This window comes from Asparagus officinalis, chromosome 5 (genome assembly GCF_001876935.1).
Source record: "Asparagus officinalis chromosome 5, Aspof.V1, whole genome shotgun sequence".
NCBI classification, from domain to species: domain Eukaryota; kingdom Viridiplantae; phylum Streptophyta; class Magnoliopsida; order Asparagales; family Asparagaceae; genus Asparagus; species Asparagus officinalis.
This window is the reverse complement of record NC_033798.1, coordinates 96,546,377-96,565,349: the sequence shown is the minus strand read 5'-3', so window position 1 is coordinate 96,565,349 and position 18,973 is coordinate 96,546,377. Positions and strand designations below refer to the sequence as shown.

The 18,973-nt window shown below is 40.2% G+C and overlaps 2 protein-coding genes and 1 long non-coding RNA gene across 3 annotated transcripts in view; 1 reads left to right on the top strand and 2 right to left on the bottom strand.

Annotated features, from left to right (window-relative positions):
- The window catches only part of LOC109840283 (cytochrome P450 71A9-like), a 2,949-nt gene extending 1,141 nt beyond the window's left edge, over window positions 1-1,808 (bottom strand). Inside the window, exon 1 of the mRNA XM_020408855.1 lies at window positions 905-1,808. Within this exon, the coding sequence (XP_020264444.1) occupies window positions 905-1,765 (861 nt within the window). The 5' untranslated portion in view covers window positions 1,766-1,808. The remainder of the gene's footprint in view (window positions 1-904) is intronic.
- On the top strand, window positions 5,359-5,730 carry LOC109843224. The gene is made up of 3 exons (XR_002247581.1): window positions 5,359-5,391; window positions 5,487-5,579; window positions 5,705-5,730. It is a non-coding gene; the product is annotated as an uncharacterized LOC109843224 (long non-coding RNA).
- On the bottom strand, window positions 12,578-14,712 carry LOC109842214. The gene is made up of 3 exons (XM_020411119.1): window positions 14,447-14,712; window positions 13,429-14,049; window positions 12,578-13,022 (listed from the first exon to the last, which is right to left on the bottom strand). The coding sequence occupies exons 1-3, from the start codon at window positions 14,710-14,712 to the stop codon at window positions 12,578-12,580; spliced, it is 1,332 nt and encodes a 443-aa protein (XP_020266708.1).

Sequence of the window (18,973 nt, the reverse complement as noted above, 5' to 3'; positions counted from 1 at the left end):
GGATCTTCCTAAGATCTCCTCATTAGGAGATCTTGGTCTTTGATTTATCAATCAAAGGTTAAGATCTTATTCTCTTCCTTTTCCCTACTTTTCCTCATGAGGAGATCATGACCTTTGATTGATAAATCAAAGACCAAGATCTCATGAGGAGATCTTAGGAAGGGTCCTCGTTAGTAGAGGATCCCAATCCAAATATAGTATAGTGTTCTACACTATAATGTATGTCCTTGTTCACATGTTAGCATGACATATTGCTATTGTCTAAGTTTGTCCTATATCGGTGGCAACTAGCTAGGTTGTAAGATTTCTTGCGTGTTTGATCTCTTTCCTCTCTATTTTTGCCCCCTTTGTGAGTTTAGAATCTTATCTTCATTAGTTAAGGGTGTTTCTATTTCTGACCAAAACTTTAGGTCAATGACAATGAAATAAGGCAGCACATGTCATTTTCTTGGGGGTTTCATCCAAGATTAATACTTATCAAAAGGACATTCATTTGTCTCATAGGTGGTGTAATGATTTTGGTCCTAAAGTGATTTGTTATTTTTAATTATTGAGCTTCTAAAAATAAAGATTTAAAAATGCAAAAATAAAATGAGAAAAAGCTTAAATGCATATATCCCTCCATATTATAGAAGGTTAGTCAGTTATTGCTTAATTCCGAATTTTTTTATTTGGTCCAAAGTAGTTCTTTGGTATCCACTCTTTGCACATAGTCTCCTTGTTCTCTTGTAGGTATTCAACGTACATCTGTCGTAGTTAGTTAAGGAGGAAGAAAAAAAAATGATAGATACATATATAACTCTGTTTGAGAAACAAAGCGTCTAAATGTTAATAAAAAGAATTAAGGAATAAAAAAACATGCAATTAAACTTTAAAACAAGACGAGGAGTCATGAGCCGATTACCATGAGAACTCCCTTGATGTGTTCATCACTCACATCCCTTCCCCACCTCCGCAAATCAAGCAAAGCTTCAACGACATCTTCATCCCTAGTATCTCCCTTCCTTAACGGATCCAAATGTTCATCAATAACCCGCTGAAAAAACCCATCAAGCTCCCTAAAGTTCTCCTCCAATCTCTCTCTCATCCCGGTGAATTTATCCAACCATCCCAAAGTCGGCACATAATCAGCGAAGAAAAATCCCATAAACAACGCCTGTGTTTCCTTCAAAATTCGCGTAGCTCCCTCTCCGCTATAATATCTTTTCCCTAAAGAGGTCCTACACGTAATATTATTCGCTAGTAACATCACCTCTTCGCTCAAATTAACCTCCAAATTTTGTTGAGAATATATCGAGCGAATCATTCTGTCGACCTCCTCTTCTCTAATAGATCGAAACGAAGCGATTTTTTTGGGGCTGAAGAGATTGAGGATGCAAAGTTTTCGGAGCTCTCTCCATTGATCATCGTAGGGTGAGAAAACAACATCACGACAGCCATAAGAAAGTTTGTTTGTGGGGGTGAGTGAGGGTCTGCTGCAGCATTCAAGGTCGTGTGTTTTCAGGAATTCTCTTGCAATTTCGGCCGATGAGGCGAGGACGGTGGGGACGGTGCCGAGTTTGAGGTAAACGAGAGGGCCGTGTTTTTGAGAGAGTTTGTGCAGGGAACGATGTGGGAGTTCGCGGAAGTGGTGGAGGTTTCCGATGATTGGAAGGTTAAAGGGCCCCGGTGGGAGATTAAATTGATGGTTTTTGGTTGATGAGAGAAGTAGAGAGAGAAGTGAAAGGAGGAAGAGGATGCAAGCAACAAAAACAGCGATAGCCATGGTGCTCTTTAGCGTGGAAGAGCTATAAGAGGCTCTATATGTATACCTGTTATCGCAAGTGAAATGTGGATGTGACTTCAAACGACAGATGCTCCAAAATGACCTGTTATCGCAAGGGAAATGTGGTTGAGACTTCAACGAAACAAAACACAACAAAACAAAACAAAAGTTGTTATTAATTTTCAACGTACAATTTTAGTTCATCTAGACCTCTTTAGTTCTATTGTTATGAATAGACTCATTGAGTGATATAGAAAATTTCCTTTTTAATAAGGGAAAATTGCTTTCAGCCCCCAAAACAACCCAAAACGTGCTCTGCCCCCCCAAGACTTTTTCAACGTGCCCTTTACCCCCAAAACCGCCCCCGATTTTCTTCCAGCCCCCAAAACGAATCCCCAGGCCTAACTCCGTTTAAACCCCGCTCGAAATGCCCAAAATACCCTTACGTTTAAAATTCCCCGTTATGAGTTACCTCCTCGTCCGTACCCTGTCATCTCTCTCTTCTGCAAGCAAACCGACTCCAGAAACCCAATTCAAAACCCTAGCCCTAAATCAACCGACCCCAACGCAAACCGAATCAAAGCAAAGGGATCAAAATGGCCGGCGATTCAACCCCCAAAGCCAACCTCAATGCCGACCACAACGAAAACGATTACGCCCAGCGGTTCGAAATCTCAGAAAGAGCCCATACAACTGCAGTGCGGAATGAATCTGAAGCTCGAGCTGCGATTGGTGATGTTCTAGAGGACATCGCAACCAGCCATTCTCATCCCAGAAGCCCGCCTCAAAATTTAAGTGTAGGCCCCTGCGAAGGTCTAGAGGGCAGCACCGGCACCACCGGCGCGTCCAACGATGCCACTAGAGCGCTCCTTGGTCTACAGAGAGGAGAAGAAGAGAAGCACGTGGCAGCACCCAAAAGGTAATTTTTACCGCAAGTTTTATGTTGTTAAGGTTACGGTTTGATTGATAATGCTCTTAGGATTGATAATGCTCTTAGTCTGGTGGGAAGGTCCAAAATTACGGTGTCTGTTAGCTGTTGAGGTTACTGTTAACATGCAAGGTCTATGCTTTTATTGCTGAGGTTGTTGTTTATTTGTAGAGGTTAGGCTTTGGTTGTTAAGGTTAGGTTTTGGTTGATAAGGTTGTGGGGTTGTTGTTAAGGTTGTTGGTTACTGCCTTTATTGTTAAGGTTGTTGTTTAGTTGTTGAGGTTAGGCTTTGGTTGTTAAGGTTAGGTTTTTGTTGTTAAGGTTATGTGGTTGCTGTTAAGGTTGTTGGTTTACCCGCAAAGTTTACAGCATAGCTGTTATGTTTACTGATTATACTCAAAAATGCTCTCGTCTTGTGTTTTTGTTTTGTAGAAAAAGGGCAAAGCCAGCTATTACGTTGCGGCCCACCGCCAGCTTCGGTGCCTATCACGACTTCATGCAGAATTTGGTGACGCGTATGGGGCCAAGGCATTTTGCGGCCTACGAAGATAGTGTATTCAGACACTACGTCCAATTTGGCCCACCTGGCGTCGATCTTCCCACCTTTGAGCACATTTTGAGTCAGTGGGACAAGAAGAGCAAAAAATTTGTCTTCACCGATAGGAATGATGGAGAAGAGATCGCATGCTCATTCAACCTTGAGTGGGTAATGGAGCATACATGGTTCTCCAATGAGGGGCTTCACGTTGACCACAATCAGGACAGGAAAAATAGGATTTGGTCCAGGTTTTTTGACAAACCCGAGGCGGTGGGTTCCAGCAGTATAGCTCCCCCCAAAGGAGGCCCCACCAGACGCAATGTGGAGGACCTGCTCTTGAAGCTGGTACTATCTTCTGATCGCCGAGATGTGAAGGACTTTGTCCTGCTACAGATCCTCTATCAGCTGAGCATGATTTGGTGTCCAAGCAGTGTTTCCGGCGTTCCTAGGCATTTATTCAAGTACATCGACAGCATCGAACATGTCAATAACACTGCTTGGGGGACCTATATATTCAGTGAGACATCTGACGTGATAGAGAGGGCACTGAAGGGCCCTGAGCCAGGGAAGACGACATTATATCAGCAAGGGTGTACCCCTCTAGTTTGTGTAAGTAATCATGTTTTTTACTGATTGTGAAGGTTAGGGTTTAGTTGTTAATGTCACAGTTTCGTTGTCAAGGTTACGGTTTGGTTGTTAATATTACGGTTTGGTTGTTAAGGTTACGTTTTTATTGTTAGGGTTACTTTATTAATTGTTACGGATGAAGGTGTTTGTTAAGTTTTTATATCTCTAATGTGCAGTTGTGGTATTATGAACTCACCGGCATCAAGAAGCCAGCACTTGGTTGTACGGTGAGGCCTCCCCTGAAAAATTGGGTGAGACTTGGGGACGTTGCTGGTTCTTTGAGATTGGCCACTGTTGTTGCGAAAGCAAGCAAAGCTACGATAAAGCTTCCACAGCAACATGGACAACTTCAAAGAATCGAGGGAGGTTTTGGGGGGAAGGAGCAGGGGATAGAGAAAGAGAAGAGGAAAGAGAGAGAGAAGAGGAGGATTAAGGGTCCGGCTGCAGTAGACGCCGGCAGGGCTCGTGGCCCAAGAGACCTTCTTCACAAGAAGAAGAGGAGAGCAGAAGATGACGACATCCCAATTGATGCACTTGTAAGAACTTAGAAATCGTGGATTTCATTTGTTTTTGAATTAATTAATCCTTTTAATAATACTCTACCTGTCCATTGCATATGTGATGCCACAGGATATTGATGAAGACGCCGAGCAGCCAAACGATGCAGTTGAGCAAATGGAATAGCCTCAGCAAGTTATCTACTGGAAGAGTATCGCGGCAATGAACGAAGCATTACGTCGTGAGAACGAGAATAAATTCAAGGGTATGATTGCTGCATACCGTGTAAAGATAAGTGCTCTTTCTGTGAAGGTGGCTAAGCTGTCTGCTCAAAATAGAAGACTGAGAGAGGAACTAAGCGAAGCACGATCCGGAACCCTCTCTGTATACAAGGATAAGAGCCCTACAGGATTGGTGTCCAGCTCATTGATGGAGCCGCAAACTTGTACAGGTTAGATGTGGCTTGCAATTACGTTTGCGTGTTATGTTTAAAGATTGATTGATAAGTATATGGATTTATTGTTAAGGTTAAGAATAAATTTTTAACTTTACGGATCTAATGTTAAGGTTAGGGATTTATTGTTAAGGTTAAGAATGTATTGTTAACTTTACGGATCTAATGTTAAGGTCAGGGATTTATTGCCAAGGTTGGAGATTGATTGTTAAGTATCTTGGTTAGTTTTAGGGTTATGTAACTGATGCTATGTTTTTTTTGACAATGAAGTACCTAAGCTCATTTGTGTTTATTTTTTGAATTAGACACTCCAGGCACCGTGGGTGGCATTGATGTACAGTACGAGGGGGATGTCAATAAATCATCATTATTTGATGAAGCTAATAAGGAGAGCGAGGCCCCTCCAACAGGGAGGGCCTCTCCACAACCATTGTTTTCTGATATCGACAAGGAGAGTGAAGATGCTCCGCCAGGAGAATTACCTCCACCAGAGGCATCTGCTGTTGACGAGGCTCTTGAGGCAGAAATAAACGAGGGAGAGAAGGTATCCCCGCCAGCGAAGGAGCTACTAACTTGTACAGGTTAGCTTGCTTTTGTACTATACGTTAGAGATTGGTTGTTATGTCTATGTATTGGTTGTTAAGCTTTTTATTGTTTATACTCTGAATATTATCAGAAACAGGCACTCAACGCGAGGGCACTGGAAGGGAAATAACGCCGGCGGTTGAAGTCCCTTCTGCAGGTGATGGGGAGACGCAAACTTGTATAGGTTAGCAACTTTTTCACCATGTGTTTAGGCATCAGTTGTTAGGTTTACTATGAAATTGTTAGGTTTAGATAGAAGGGGCTATGTTTTCATAATATTTATACTTCGAATGGGTTGTTTGGAATCAGACACTCTGCGGGAGGACACTGGGATGGAAACAAAGCAATCAGAGAATGCCCCTCCACCAGCAATATAGACATCAACTGATGACGAAGATGCTCCTATTGCGTTTTCAAGGGCTTTGAATAAGAGAAAGAGGGGTGCAACGGGGCCACGCGGGAAGGTGGCCGCTGCTGCACCCCCTAAACGGAAGAGATGCAAAAGATCGGTGAAGCCTTCCAAGTGGGTAGTCACCCCTTACACTGAAGGAAAGAAGAAGAAAGAAAAAGATAACATAGGGGACAAGGCTATAATAGAAGTGGATGGGGAGGAGGAAGCGCAGGTGCAGGAAAACAATGCAGAGTTGGCTCCTGCTCGGCTACAAAGTGACCCCCACTCTATCTGGGAAAAACACATGAGTTCAGAAGAAGAAATGTACAGAAATAAGCTGAACGAGGGGATTCCCTTTCCAGGAGGCTTCATCATCAAGTTTTTGGACGACAAGTACACATTTGTACATAACTATAAGGTGTCAGCAGATGTTGCCGCGCTACTGACGGAAGAGGAGCAAAAAGCTCTTAACCATTTTTGCATTTGTAGATGTAACAAGTAAGTATTTACCTCACATCTCAAGTATTTACGTTTGTTGTTTAGTTTACGGGTTTGTTGTTATGGTTACTGGTTTTTTTGTTATGGTTATTGATTTGTTGTTTAGGTTAAGGGTTTTTTGTTATAGTTATTGATTTGTTTGTGCAGGTTATGTGGTAGTTGTTAAGGATACGTATTTGATGTTAAGGTTACGTGTTTGTTGTTATGGTTACGGGTTTTTTGTTATGGTTATTGATTTGTTGTTTAGGTTAAGGGTTTTTCGTTATAGTTATTAAATTGTTGATAAAGTTGCGTGGTAGTTGTTAAGGATACGGGGTTTAATGTTATGGTTACGGGTTTTCTTGTTATGGTTACGGGTTTTTTGTTATGGTTATTGATTTGTTGTTTAGGTTAAGGGTTTTTCGTTATAGTTATTGAATTGTTGTTTCAGTTGCGTGGTAGTTGTTAAGGATTCGGGTTTGATGTTATGGTCACGGGTTCTTTGTTATGGTTATTGAATTGTTGTTTAGGTTAAGGGTTTTTCGTTATAGCTATTGAATTGTTGTTAAGGTTGCGTGATAGTTGTTAAGGATACGGTTTTGATGTTAAGGTTACTGGTTTGATGTTATGGTTACGGGTTCTTTGTTATGATTATTGATTTGTTGTTTAGGTTAAGGGTTTTTCGTTATAGTTATTGATTTGTTCTTGCTGCTAATTGTTAGTTGCTAACTATAATTTTTATTTTGGCCCTATTTGTAGTTTTATTAAAGCGTACACCGGATCAGCAGGGTCTATTACCCGGCTTGAGATCCTCAATATATTACGCGGTGGGCGACTGGATGATACAGTAAGATTTTCGATTGGTATTTATTCATTAGCATATTTAACAATACTATTATTACTTACTTTTTGTCAACTTATTATAGCTTGTTGATACGCTGCTTGATTTAGTTCGTGAAAATCAGAGAGCGTCATCCAGTATAAAATTTGGGGGTGGCGTACTCCTACCTATCAGCACATAATCTATGTTAAAAGGAACCTGATCGGGTTAATTCTTTATTGCAGCACCAGATACATGTGCCGAAACCAGATTACCAAGAGCTGCATGATATCTACATCAAACAATTGGTTGATACAGGGTGTACTAACCTCTTAGTTCCCATTGTCCAGGGCGATCATTGGCATCTACTGGAGTTTGATGTCGAAAATGATATTGACAAGCATTACGATTCCTTGAAGGAGAGATCTGGACATTGGGAACCTGTGCTCAAAATCGTCAAAGCCTTCAACTACATTAAAGCTGGCTTCAATGAAAACCAATTGCGTAGCGTATTCGACCCAATCAAAGTTCCATGCGAGGAGCAAAAGGGATCGTAAGTTTACCTGAACCCTTGTTGGAATTCAATGCTAGAAACCGATTGTTAAGGTTACGAATTTGTTGTTATGTTTTGATTGAAAGCAACAATGGTCTCAATGCTTCCTTGTGGTTGTGTGCAGGTATGACTGTGGGATCTATGTCTACCAGTTCGTAAAAGCGATTACCGAAGGTAGAGATGTCCTGCACGTCACGCCCGAAGAGCATAACACATGGGTGGTTCGTGCGAAGCTAGCAGCGTACTTACTGATTGAAGGCAGGAAGAGGAAAAAAGAGGTGGGAAAACTTGACGATGATGACGTTGAGATGTAGATTTTTTGTAAAATGCAACCAAACTAAATTTGAAAAGATTTCTATATTTGTCCGCCAATAGTTTACGATATGCCAGATCCACAAGGGATAACATTACCAGCAAACCCATGAGTTCAACAACAAAATCGTAACCTCACCAACAAACAGCAAAGCTTAACAACATCGCAAGATTCTACTAACTTGTGCTTCAAATGCAACCAAACTATCTTTGAAAAGATTTCTGTAAATGATATATTACAATTCTTTGTTGTTAATAACAATATACATGTAACTATTATAAGGTTAATATCAAGGGATAACATTAACAACAAACCCATGAGTTCAACAACAAAACCGTAACCTCACCAACAAACAGCAAAGCTTAACAACATCGCAAGATTCTGCTAACTTGTGCTTCAAATGCAACCAAACTAAATTTGAAAAGATTTCTGTATTTGTCCGCCAATAGTTTACAATATGCCAGATCCAAAAGGGATAACATTAACAACAAACTCATGAGTTTAACAACAAAACCGTAACCTCATCAACAAACACAAAAGCTTAACAACACACTACATTAGCAGAATCATATTAATAGGTAGTTAACAGAGCGTATCATCATCAAGTTAAACAAAACATTTGGTAATTTACAATTAATGATAACCTAGGGGCCGACTGCTCCTCCCCGGCTCCCCTTGCTCGAAGCGCGATCGTGGTAGGAACCCCTGTCGTGAGGAAGGGTAGACGGCCCAACACCTTGGGCCTGGAGAAATCGTTGCCAGAGCTCTTTCTCCACCGTCATTTGCCTGCCGTCCCAAGACACTTCAATCAATTCCGGGTCGGTGCGGGAAGGCTGCGGTTGCTGGATTTGAGGTTGGTCAACGGACATGTCGATGGGACCTTGCTCATTGTTTGCCTGCTGCTCACGGTCTCCACCTACAAGCTGAGTGACGACGAAACCTTCCATCAGACGAAGGTCCATGGGAGAGGTGTAACGAAACCTAATCCTCTTAGGGATATCCGAATATTCCCTAATCTCTAGCAGCACCCTGCAGTCTCCGAAGTTTGTCTTCGTGGTGACGTCAGCGGAGCAGTACACGCATTGGCCGATGCCGTCGAATAGTGAATAACAGTAAGGGACCTCTCCACAAGAGGGCGCTAACCTTAGCAACCAATACATAAGCTTGGCAACAGAGCACTAATCTTATCAACCAGTCCATAAGCTTGACAACAGGGCTCTAACATTAGCAACCTGTCCATAAGCTTGACAACCAGCACATAACCTTGAAAGCCAATCCATGATCTTTAATAACAAAACCATAATATGAACAATACAACCTCGTGATCTTCTTAACCCATAAGCCTATCAACATAGCTAAGCGTTACAACAAGGTGCTAATGTTAGCCACCATTCCATAAGTTTAACAACAGAGATCTAACTTTAACAACCAATACATAAGCTTGGAAACAGAGCGCTAACCTTATCAACCAGTCCATAAGCTTGACAACAGGGCTCTAACCTTAGCAACCAGTCCATAAGCTTGACAACCAGCACATAACCTTGAAAGCCAATCCATGATCTTTAATAACAAAACCATAATATGTACAATACAACCCCGTGATCTTATTAACCCATAAGCCTAGCAACAGAGCTAAGCGTTACAACAAGGTGCTAATGTTAGCCACCAATCCATAAGTTTAACAACAGAGATCTAACCTTATCAACCAGTCCATAAGCTTGACAACAGGGCTCTAACCTTAGCAACCAGTCCATAAGCTTGACAACCAGCACATAACCTTGAAAGCCAATCCATGATCTTTAATAACAAAACCATAATATGTACAATACAACCCCGTGATCTTATTAACACATAAGCCTAACAACAGAGCTAAGCGTTATAACAAGGTGCTAATGTTAGCCACCATTCCATAAGTTTAACAACAGAGAGCTAACCTTAACAACCAATACATAAGCTTGGCAACAGAGCACTAACCTTAACAACAGGGCGCTAAACTTAACAACTAATACATAAGCTTGACAATCAGCACATAACCTTGACAGCCAGTCAATGATCTTAACAACAAAACAATCCGCTCAACAATACAACCATGTATCATACCACGTCTTTCTTTACAATCTTGCTTACAACCTTAACAATGAAAAAATAAGCTTACCAGCCACGTCGTGATCTTAACATAGAAAAAATAACAATGAGGTCTGCTACAATCTTAACAACCAATAAATAAGCCTAACAACAGAGCTAAACGCAACAACAAGGTGCTAACCTTAGCAACCATCCCATAAATTTGGCAACAGAGCGCTAACCTTAGCAACAGAGAAAGGAGAACTTCTAGGTTTTGGGGAGAGGGTAGTTTTTTTTCAGATTAAATATAGAGGGTCAACAGAGAATAAATGGTAGGGGAGATCGAGGAAAGATTGCGCCGAAAGGATGTCTGCGCTATCCTGTAGTTGAACAGGCGAAGGATAGGAGCCCAGGTTATATTAACTCTCCTCCTTGGGAACTAGGAGGAACATTGAATGCAGTAGCAGAGAATATACGCCGGTGACCGTGACAACCACACGCTGCTGAATAACAGCAAGGGACCTCTCCACATGCATTCAATAGCCACATGCATGTGGCTCCCTTTAATGAACTTGTTCAATAGCCACATGCATTCACCCACATGCATTCACCCACAGCTATTGTTGAGGTTAGTGCTCTGTTGTCAAGCTTATGTGTTGGTTGTTAAGGTTAGCTCTCTGTTGTTAAACTTATGGAATGGTAGCTAACATTAGCTCCTTGTTGTAACGCTTAGCTCTCTGTTGTTAGGCTTATGGATTAAGAAGATCACGGGGTCGTCGTATTGTTGATGTTATGGTTTTGTTATGAGGGGAGAGCTTAGGATGATCGAGAAAATAGAGAGGACAAATAGAATGGCAGTGATGGGAAGATAAAGAAGATGTAAAGGTGAGGAGAAATGTTATATAGTTCGGTTCTGTATTGGAACAATCCGAGGGATGGTGATATTACTCTACTGCCTTGGGAACTATGAAATGCATTGAATGCAGTCAGATCAAAAATATCTCGGTAACGTTGACAGCCAATTGCAAGTGAATAATAGTAACCTAAACAACAAACAAATAAAACTGACAACAAAGAGCAGGTGAATAACAAGTGTATAACAGTAAACTTAACTTTCAATCGATAAACATATCAACTAATCAAAAACTTCAATATTAAAGTGATAAACTTGACAACCAAATAATAACATTAACAACCAAGTCAAAACTTCAACATTAAGGTGATAAACTTGACAACCAAGTAATAACCTTAACAACCAAGCCAAAACTTCAACATTAAAGTGATAAAATTGAAAACCAAGTAATAACCTTAACAGCCAAGCCATAAAACCTAACAATTTTAATGATATACTTGACAATTTTAACAATCGATGATATTGACAGCAAAGAGCAGGTGGATAACAGGTGTATAACAGTAAACTTAACATACAATCGATAAACCTATCAACCAAGTTAAAACTTCTACATTAAAGTGATAAACTTGACAACCAAGTAATAACCTTGACAACCAAGTCAAAACTTCAACATTAAAGTGAGAAACTTGACAAGCAAATAATAACCTTAACAACCAAGTCAAAACTTCAACATTAAAATGATAAAATTAAAAACCAAGTAATAACCTTAGCAGCCAAGCCATAACCTTCTCACTTGTAATGATATACCTGACAACAAATTCATATACATGACAATAAAACGCTAAACTATATAGGCTCGTTACAGCTTGCACGATTGTGACCCTCCATGTTGCATCGAGAGCACTTAACAGGTCGGGTGTTCAGCGACCTGTTGTTTATTCGTCTAGTGCATGGTCTGCCACGTCTTTTTTTGGTGAGAGGAGGCTTCAACACTCACTCTTCTGGCGGTACAAAGCGCTTCTCGTAATCTGGGATGAGATAGATGATCGGTGCATAGCTTGCTCTGAATGCGTCAACAGTCATGTACCAATCGCAATATTGATAAATTTCTCGTCCCATCCATGAAATTGCAGCGCACGCATGTTTGCAGGGAATGCGAAGAATGTCCCAGGACCTGCAAGAACAAGTCCGATTCTTCAAATCTACGCGGCAAGTTTTATTGGACTCGACCTCCACAATATCTTCCGTCGAATGTTTAATCACCAAGCAGCTACCATACTGAATATTATCACTGTTTGTTGGAAAATTTGCAATAAAGAGAATAAAAGCATAAACTAAACATTAAAGGCCTAACCTTAACAACAAATATCCTAAACTTAACAACAAAACCCTAGCAGAATAACTCTAACCATAACAATAAAAATCTAACCTTAACAGAAAACTGTAGGATAACTCTAACCTAAACAACTATAACAGTGCTGTAACAAAATAACGTTGGGACCAAGCTATCTTACCTTATACCAGGAAAATGCGCATTTGCCCATCTCTCCGGGGAGTATTCCATTACAGTGACGTAAGCCCTGTGATCGATCGCTGTCAATTCTTTCATGTCATTATCCCATTCAGATATTGTGAACTTATAAGCCGCAGATTGTAACAGCTCGCCCAACGTAGTCGCGATATTTGCCTTGTGCCCAAAATCCTTCATCTTCTATTTGAAATTCTCGACTAGATGCAGAACACACCTTGAATGGAATACATCTGGAAAGAATTCCTCGACTGCTGCCCTGATACCCTTGTCGGCGTCTGAAATCATTACCAGTCGATGTGGAGGTTGGTAAGGATTTTCCCTATCATACAGTAACGTCCATAATCCTTGTAAGAACCATTTCCAGTTAACCTCATTCTCTTGGTCGCATACACAATAAGCTAGGGGAAATAATCCCTGGTTGCCGTCATACCCAGTAGCGCTAAGTAGTATGCCTCTGTAACGATCTTTAATAAATGTTCCATCCAAAAACAATAGAGGCCTACACCCAGCAATGAACCCTTCAATACAGGTATTATAACAAATGAACAATCGTCTGAACCTCCCGTCATCAGCATCAATAACAACACGACTCCCTGGATTAGTTGCATGCACTATGGATTCATACCTGCATGAATATAACAACAAAGCAGTACATTTAGCGAAGGATTCATAACCATAACGAATGATCTTCAAACTTCACGACCAACACGTATACTTAACGACGAACCAATAACTTTAACAACTAATACGTATAGTTAGCAACCAAAACGTAAGCAGTTGATTTAACAAAGGATTCATAACTATAACAACTGATCTTCAGACTTCACAACCAACACGTACACTTAGCGACGAACCAATAACTTTAACAATTAATACGTATAGTTAGCAACGAAAACGTAAGCAGTAGATTTAGCAACGGATTCATAACCATAACAACTGATCTTCAAACTTCACAACCAACCCGTACACTTAGCGACGAACCAATAACTTTAACAACTAATACGTATAGTTAGCAACCAAAACGTAAGGACCATCTCAGTGAATCGTAAGCCTCATCATCGTCACCGAACAGGTCCTGTTGAGCTGTCTCCTTGCTCCACCACGCTTTACTGTAGTTAATCTTGATGCCAAAATTAGAGAGCATGTCGTTCTTGATATCGACTGCACGAAGATCTGGCTTAACCTTCAAAATAGCTTGTATTTGGCTAGCAATGAACTTCCTTGATGCCCTTGAGTTGCCAGCATTTGCTCCATATTGACCGCAGGTGTGGGTAGACTCAAAATTCTTTATGGACATGATAGACGAATTTCTGAGCGGGGAAGCAAACAACATCCAAGGGCAACCATGTGTGTGTTTGAATCGGCAATAGACTCTTATGCGTCTTTGTTCATTGTGGTAAAAATCATACTCGAACCGTTTAGCAATTGAATAGTATTGAAGTGCTAATCTAACTTCAGCAGCACTATCAAATTTCTGACCAACTTCACGTATGGAGGTGTGCCACTCAGTTGGGATCTTTGTTTGGTGATTAAGCATGTCTTCCAGCAGCATGATCGAGTCGCCGGTGGGGTTGTCATTAGGAATACGCTCATCATTACAGGTTTGGGTGAACGGGGTATCTGCGCACCGCGAATTTTCTGTCGGTATTGTCCTGAAGTATAAATCAAAATACATAGCCTTAGCAACGAACTGATAACCTTAACAACGAACTCATAAACGTAACAACCTACACATATCCTTAACAACTAACCCTTATACTTAAGGGCAGACTCGTGACCTTAACAACAAACGCATATACTTAACATCAAACACCATAACTTAGCAACCAACTAGTATACGTAACAGCCAACAAATAACTTTAACAACCAGTGCTTAACATAACCTTGACAGCCAACACATTACCAAAGCAACCAATGCATGAGGTTAACAACTAATGGCAAAACCTATCAGTGAACTCAAAAGGAAATCTGGAGTGTAATTCCTACGCAGTTTCCGGCGTAGTCTGCGTGTTCTGCGAAGTTGAGGATTCCGCAGCGGAGGTGGCATACAAATTCGCGTCTGTAAATCCATTACGCCGACAATACTCGAACATCAAATTTAAGTCGTCGTCATTGTCAATTGAAATGCTGAATTTCTTTTCCCTTTCGCATATGAACTTCAGTGAAAGAGATTGCATTGGTATTTTAAGCCTTTCCGCCACTCGATATCTCAAGCTGATTATTTCTGTATTCTCTTTAATAACGACGAATACACCGTCACCACCTTTGTTGCTTTTTGCCTTCGTTACCACGCATAGAAGAGATCCATCCGCCATTTTATTACAGGGAGTAGTTGAAGAATCGAAGAGGCTTTTATTGAGGAGAATTAAGTGGAAGGAACAACTTAGCTTGAAGGGGAATATAGCTGGGGATAATATCTGATGATAATTTTGGAGGGAAATGGGAATTTCCCCCCCAAAAATAGTCATTCATATCACCATTTAATGCCTACAGTCGAAACGATGGGTTTCCGTCGTGAGAGGGCGACGAACACAGGCTGCGAAGGGTATTTTGGGCATTTCGAGCGGTGTTTAAACGGCAGAGCACGTTTTGGGTTGTTTTGGGGGCTGGAAGCAATTTTCCCTTTTAATAAATAGAGCTTTTGGCTAAAAGAGTAAAAGAAAAAAAATCACTCATGAGGTTTAATTATCTGCAACAATAAAACTACAGAGGATCTATTCACAAGAGCACGTTTTGGGTTGTTTTGGGGGCTGGAAGCAATTTTCCCTTTTAATAAATAGAGCTTTTGGCTAAAAGAGTAAAAGAAAAAAAATCACTCATGAGGTTTAATTATCTGCAACAATAAAACTACAGAGGATCTATTCACAATTTGGGTTGTTGTAAAGAGAGTGTACGAGCGATTAACCCATTTCTAAATCCCATTCCACCTTTCAAATTTATCATTATAAATATGCTAAAGGTGACATGGCACTCTTAAAATTTGAATTTTCGTGAAAATGCCAAGCAAGGGGTTTAACCTTTGGAAATACATCACCCTCCACTATGGTGGGTATCAACTCAAACTCAAAGTTAGTATAGTGTTTTTAATTCTTTGTATAACTTTATGAGAATTAGATAGGGTTAGAGATCTATCATGATTAGGAGTTTGGGTTCCATCATGATTAGGAGTTTGAATCTTATTATAATTAGGAAGTTAGGCTAGAGATAGGGTTTTGGTTTCTCTATATATGTCCTTCTATTGTTAGAGGAAAAACTAAGAAGAAGAAGTGTAGAGACAAAGAGAGAGAGAGAGAGAGAGAGAGAGAGAGAGAGAGAGAGAGAGAGAGAGAGAGAGAGAGAGAGGGTTTGAAAGTCTTTGTCCGTGTAAAAGATTGTAATTTGGAGGTGATAGTGAATTGATTTTGATCCCGTGGTTTTTCCGTGTTGAGGGTTTTTCCACGTTAAATCTTGTGTGATTTTATTTGCTGTGTTTGGTGGTTTTTCGGGGTTTTTATGAGATCTAAAAATCCTTACAAGTGGTATCAGAGCGGGGTTCAACGGTTTGTAGAAGTTTGATCGATGCGCGATTCGTGAAGGCATCAGCGGTCGAAGCGCGATGATCGACATTGAGAATTCATTGCAATGATGACACTGTAGCGGGAATACTGTAGCGGGCATTGTTCACACAGATCCAATGGTTGAGGTTGATTTGTCTTTTGATCAAGGATTTAGAGGCGAAATTTGGTGATCCAGGAGTCGTTACTAGGGTTTTACGATGTGTTGAGTTTGTTTTTGATGTTGGTTTTATCAAATTCAATCTATACAGTAACTGATTTGAATTTTGATTACGGTTAGAGGATGATAACTTCTTTAGGTCCAAAGTTTGATATTCCGCTATTCAATAGTAAGATAAATTTTACAGTATGACAGTGTACGGTTCAAGATATTCTTGTGCAACAGGGTGCTGATCAAGCTTTAGAGGATAAGAAACTTGAAGGATTAAAGGATGCTGAATGGAGTTCTATGCAAAAGAGGGCGGTTAATGCAATTCGTTTTGCACTCGCCCCAGAGATCAAGTATAATGTTATGCAAGAGACCACACCAAGAGGCTGTGGAAAAGGCTCGAGGGAATTTATGCGTCGAAATTGATGACCAACCGATTATGTTTGAGGATGAAGCTTTATTCGTTGAAGATGGAAGAAGGTACTGCAATTCAAGACCACATCAATGCCTTTAATCGGCTAGTTTACCAACTTATGAATATTGATGAGGAGATTAAAGAAGAAGAGCATGTGCTACTCCTATTGTCTTCCTTACCGAAGTCTTATAAGCCGTTAGTTTAGACGATAATTACAGGAAAGCAGACTTTAAAGTTCGATGATGTGACAGCACTGCTACGTGAGAATGAACGAATGATGGGAAAGGAGAGCGCATCTAATGGTGGTGAGAGTGCACTAGCTTTTGAAGGTTCTAATCGAGGGAGGAGTAAGGGAAGATGTGACAGTTATCGAGGAAGATCAAAATCTTGGGCCCGAGACGACAGCGAAAAGGAGTGCTATTATTACGGAGAGAAGGGTCACATTCAGTTCAGATGTTCCCAGATACGTGTTGATTTGAAGAGTATTAGACAAATGAAGCTTCAAGAAAATGGGAAGAAGGCGGACTCCTCGGTGGGTGTGTGTGATGAAGATGTTGTTTTATTGATGCAGAGTACAGGTACTGATGCGAGTAACACTTGGGTGTTAGATTCTGCAGCCTCTATGCACGTTTGCAACAACAAAAATTATTTTAACACATTAAAGACAGATGAAGAATTTGACGACGTGATTGTTAGAAACAATAAGAAGATGAAGGTTGAAGGTATTAGAAGTGTTCATCTCAAGCTTCACACTGGGAAGGTCGGAATTCTTCACCATGTGAAATATGTATCGTCATGTGGTGCTAATTTAATTTCGTTAGGTGAGATGACATCACGCGGGTACAAGTATGTGAGTGAAGGAGAGTGGTACAATATGTATAGAGATGGTGATTTGATTTTGCGAGGGAGGAAGAATAGCAACCATATTTGCTATTTAGATGTGCGATCCGTTAATAGTGTAGATTACTCTTCTCAGAATCTTGTCCACAAGGGAGAGGTGAAGAACAAGAAGAAGAGGGTGAGTTTTTCTGAAGCCGTTGAGACACTAGGAGATTTTTCGTCGAGAGAGGATATGTTGGGTATCAACTCAAACGCAAAGTTAGTATAATGTTTTAAATTCTTTGTATAACTTCATGAGAATTATATAGGGTTAGAGATCTATTATTATTAGGAGTTTGGGTTCTATCATGATTAGGAGTTTGAATCTTATTATAATTAGGAAGTTAGGCTAGAGATAGATTTTTGGTTTCTCTATATATGTCCTTCTATTGTTAGAGGAAAAACTAAGAAGAAGTGTAGAAGGAAAGAGAGATAGAGGGTTTGATAGTCTTTGTCCGTGCAAAATATTATAATTTTGAGGTGATAGTTGATTGATTTTGATTCCGTGATTTTTTCCTGTTGAGAATTTTCCACGTTAAATCTTGTGTGATTTTATTTCCTATGTTTGGTGGTTTTTTTTGGGTTTTTGTAGATCTAAAAATCCCTACACAGTATTGATCTTCATTACTTAGCTGTCGTGGCCACAAAAGATGCTTGCATTTGTTATTTAGTGAGCAAGATCTCTGAATGCTTCAATTATTTTAGACTTTTTGAAGATGACAACAACTGAGCCTAGAACATTCCGATATCGACAAGATCTATAATCGACAAGATCTATAATAAATGTCTAAGTACCTGCTAGCGTGTTATCGGACCTGCTTGTTTCAGCTGCGTGTTTGCGGACTCGGGTAACAGGCTCTCGCACCTTTTCGGCCCAACAGCTGGTGCACGAGGCCCAGAGTTGAACAATCAGTAAATAGTAAATAAAAGTAACTAAATTTTTAAAAAGAAGCACCGCACAACTTTGTATAACACCCGATGGGGCCCAACAAGAGAGAGCCACAAGCAGCTTTATTAATTTGCTTACAATTTGAGGTCAGCTTGGTGATTTTAGAACAGGACGCGTACCGAGGAAAATGCATAGGTGTTACTAACAACCGTGATTTTTTCCTTTCCCATTTCGGACATCTAGTTTAAATGGGTCATTCAATTTGCTGGTTTGTTTTTTTCCAAAAATAAAGTAAATTCCTCAAAATCATGATTGCAAATGAAATTGTAATATGGGCAATTTTAGATTTGTTACTAAGAGTTTTTAAGGGCTAGGACATGCGTGAGATAATGCCTACATACACGTGCACGCATGATCGATTGAGTTTTACTGAAGAAGTTTTTGAGTTTCATTGCCATTAAACTAATGTTACCCAAACGAAAAAGAAGAGCTGCATGCATAATTTTTTTTTAAATGGAATTTTTACCCGGATGAGATATTTAGGTTCTTCTGTGAAGTTGAATATGCATGATTAATTGATGCGTTAAGCTCAATATTAACTTTAACCATAGACAGTGATCTCTAGACCTGAATTTGGTCTCTTTGGGGTAATATGCTATCTATTGGTCAAACTGTAGGTAACAACAAACTT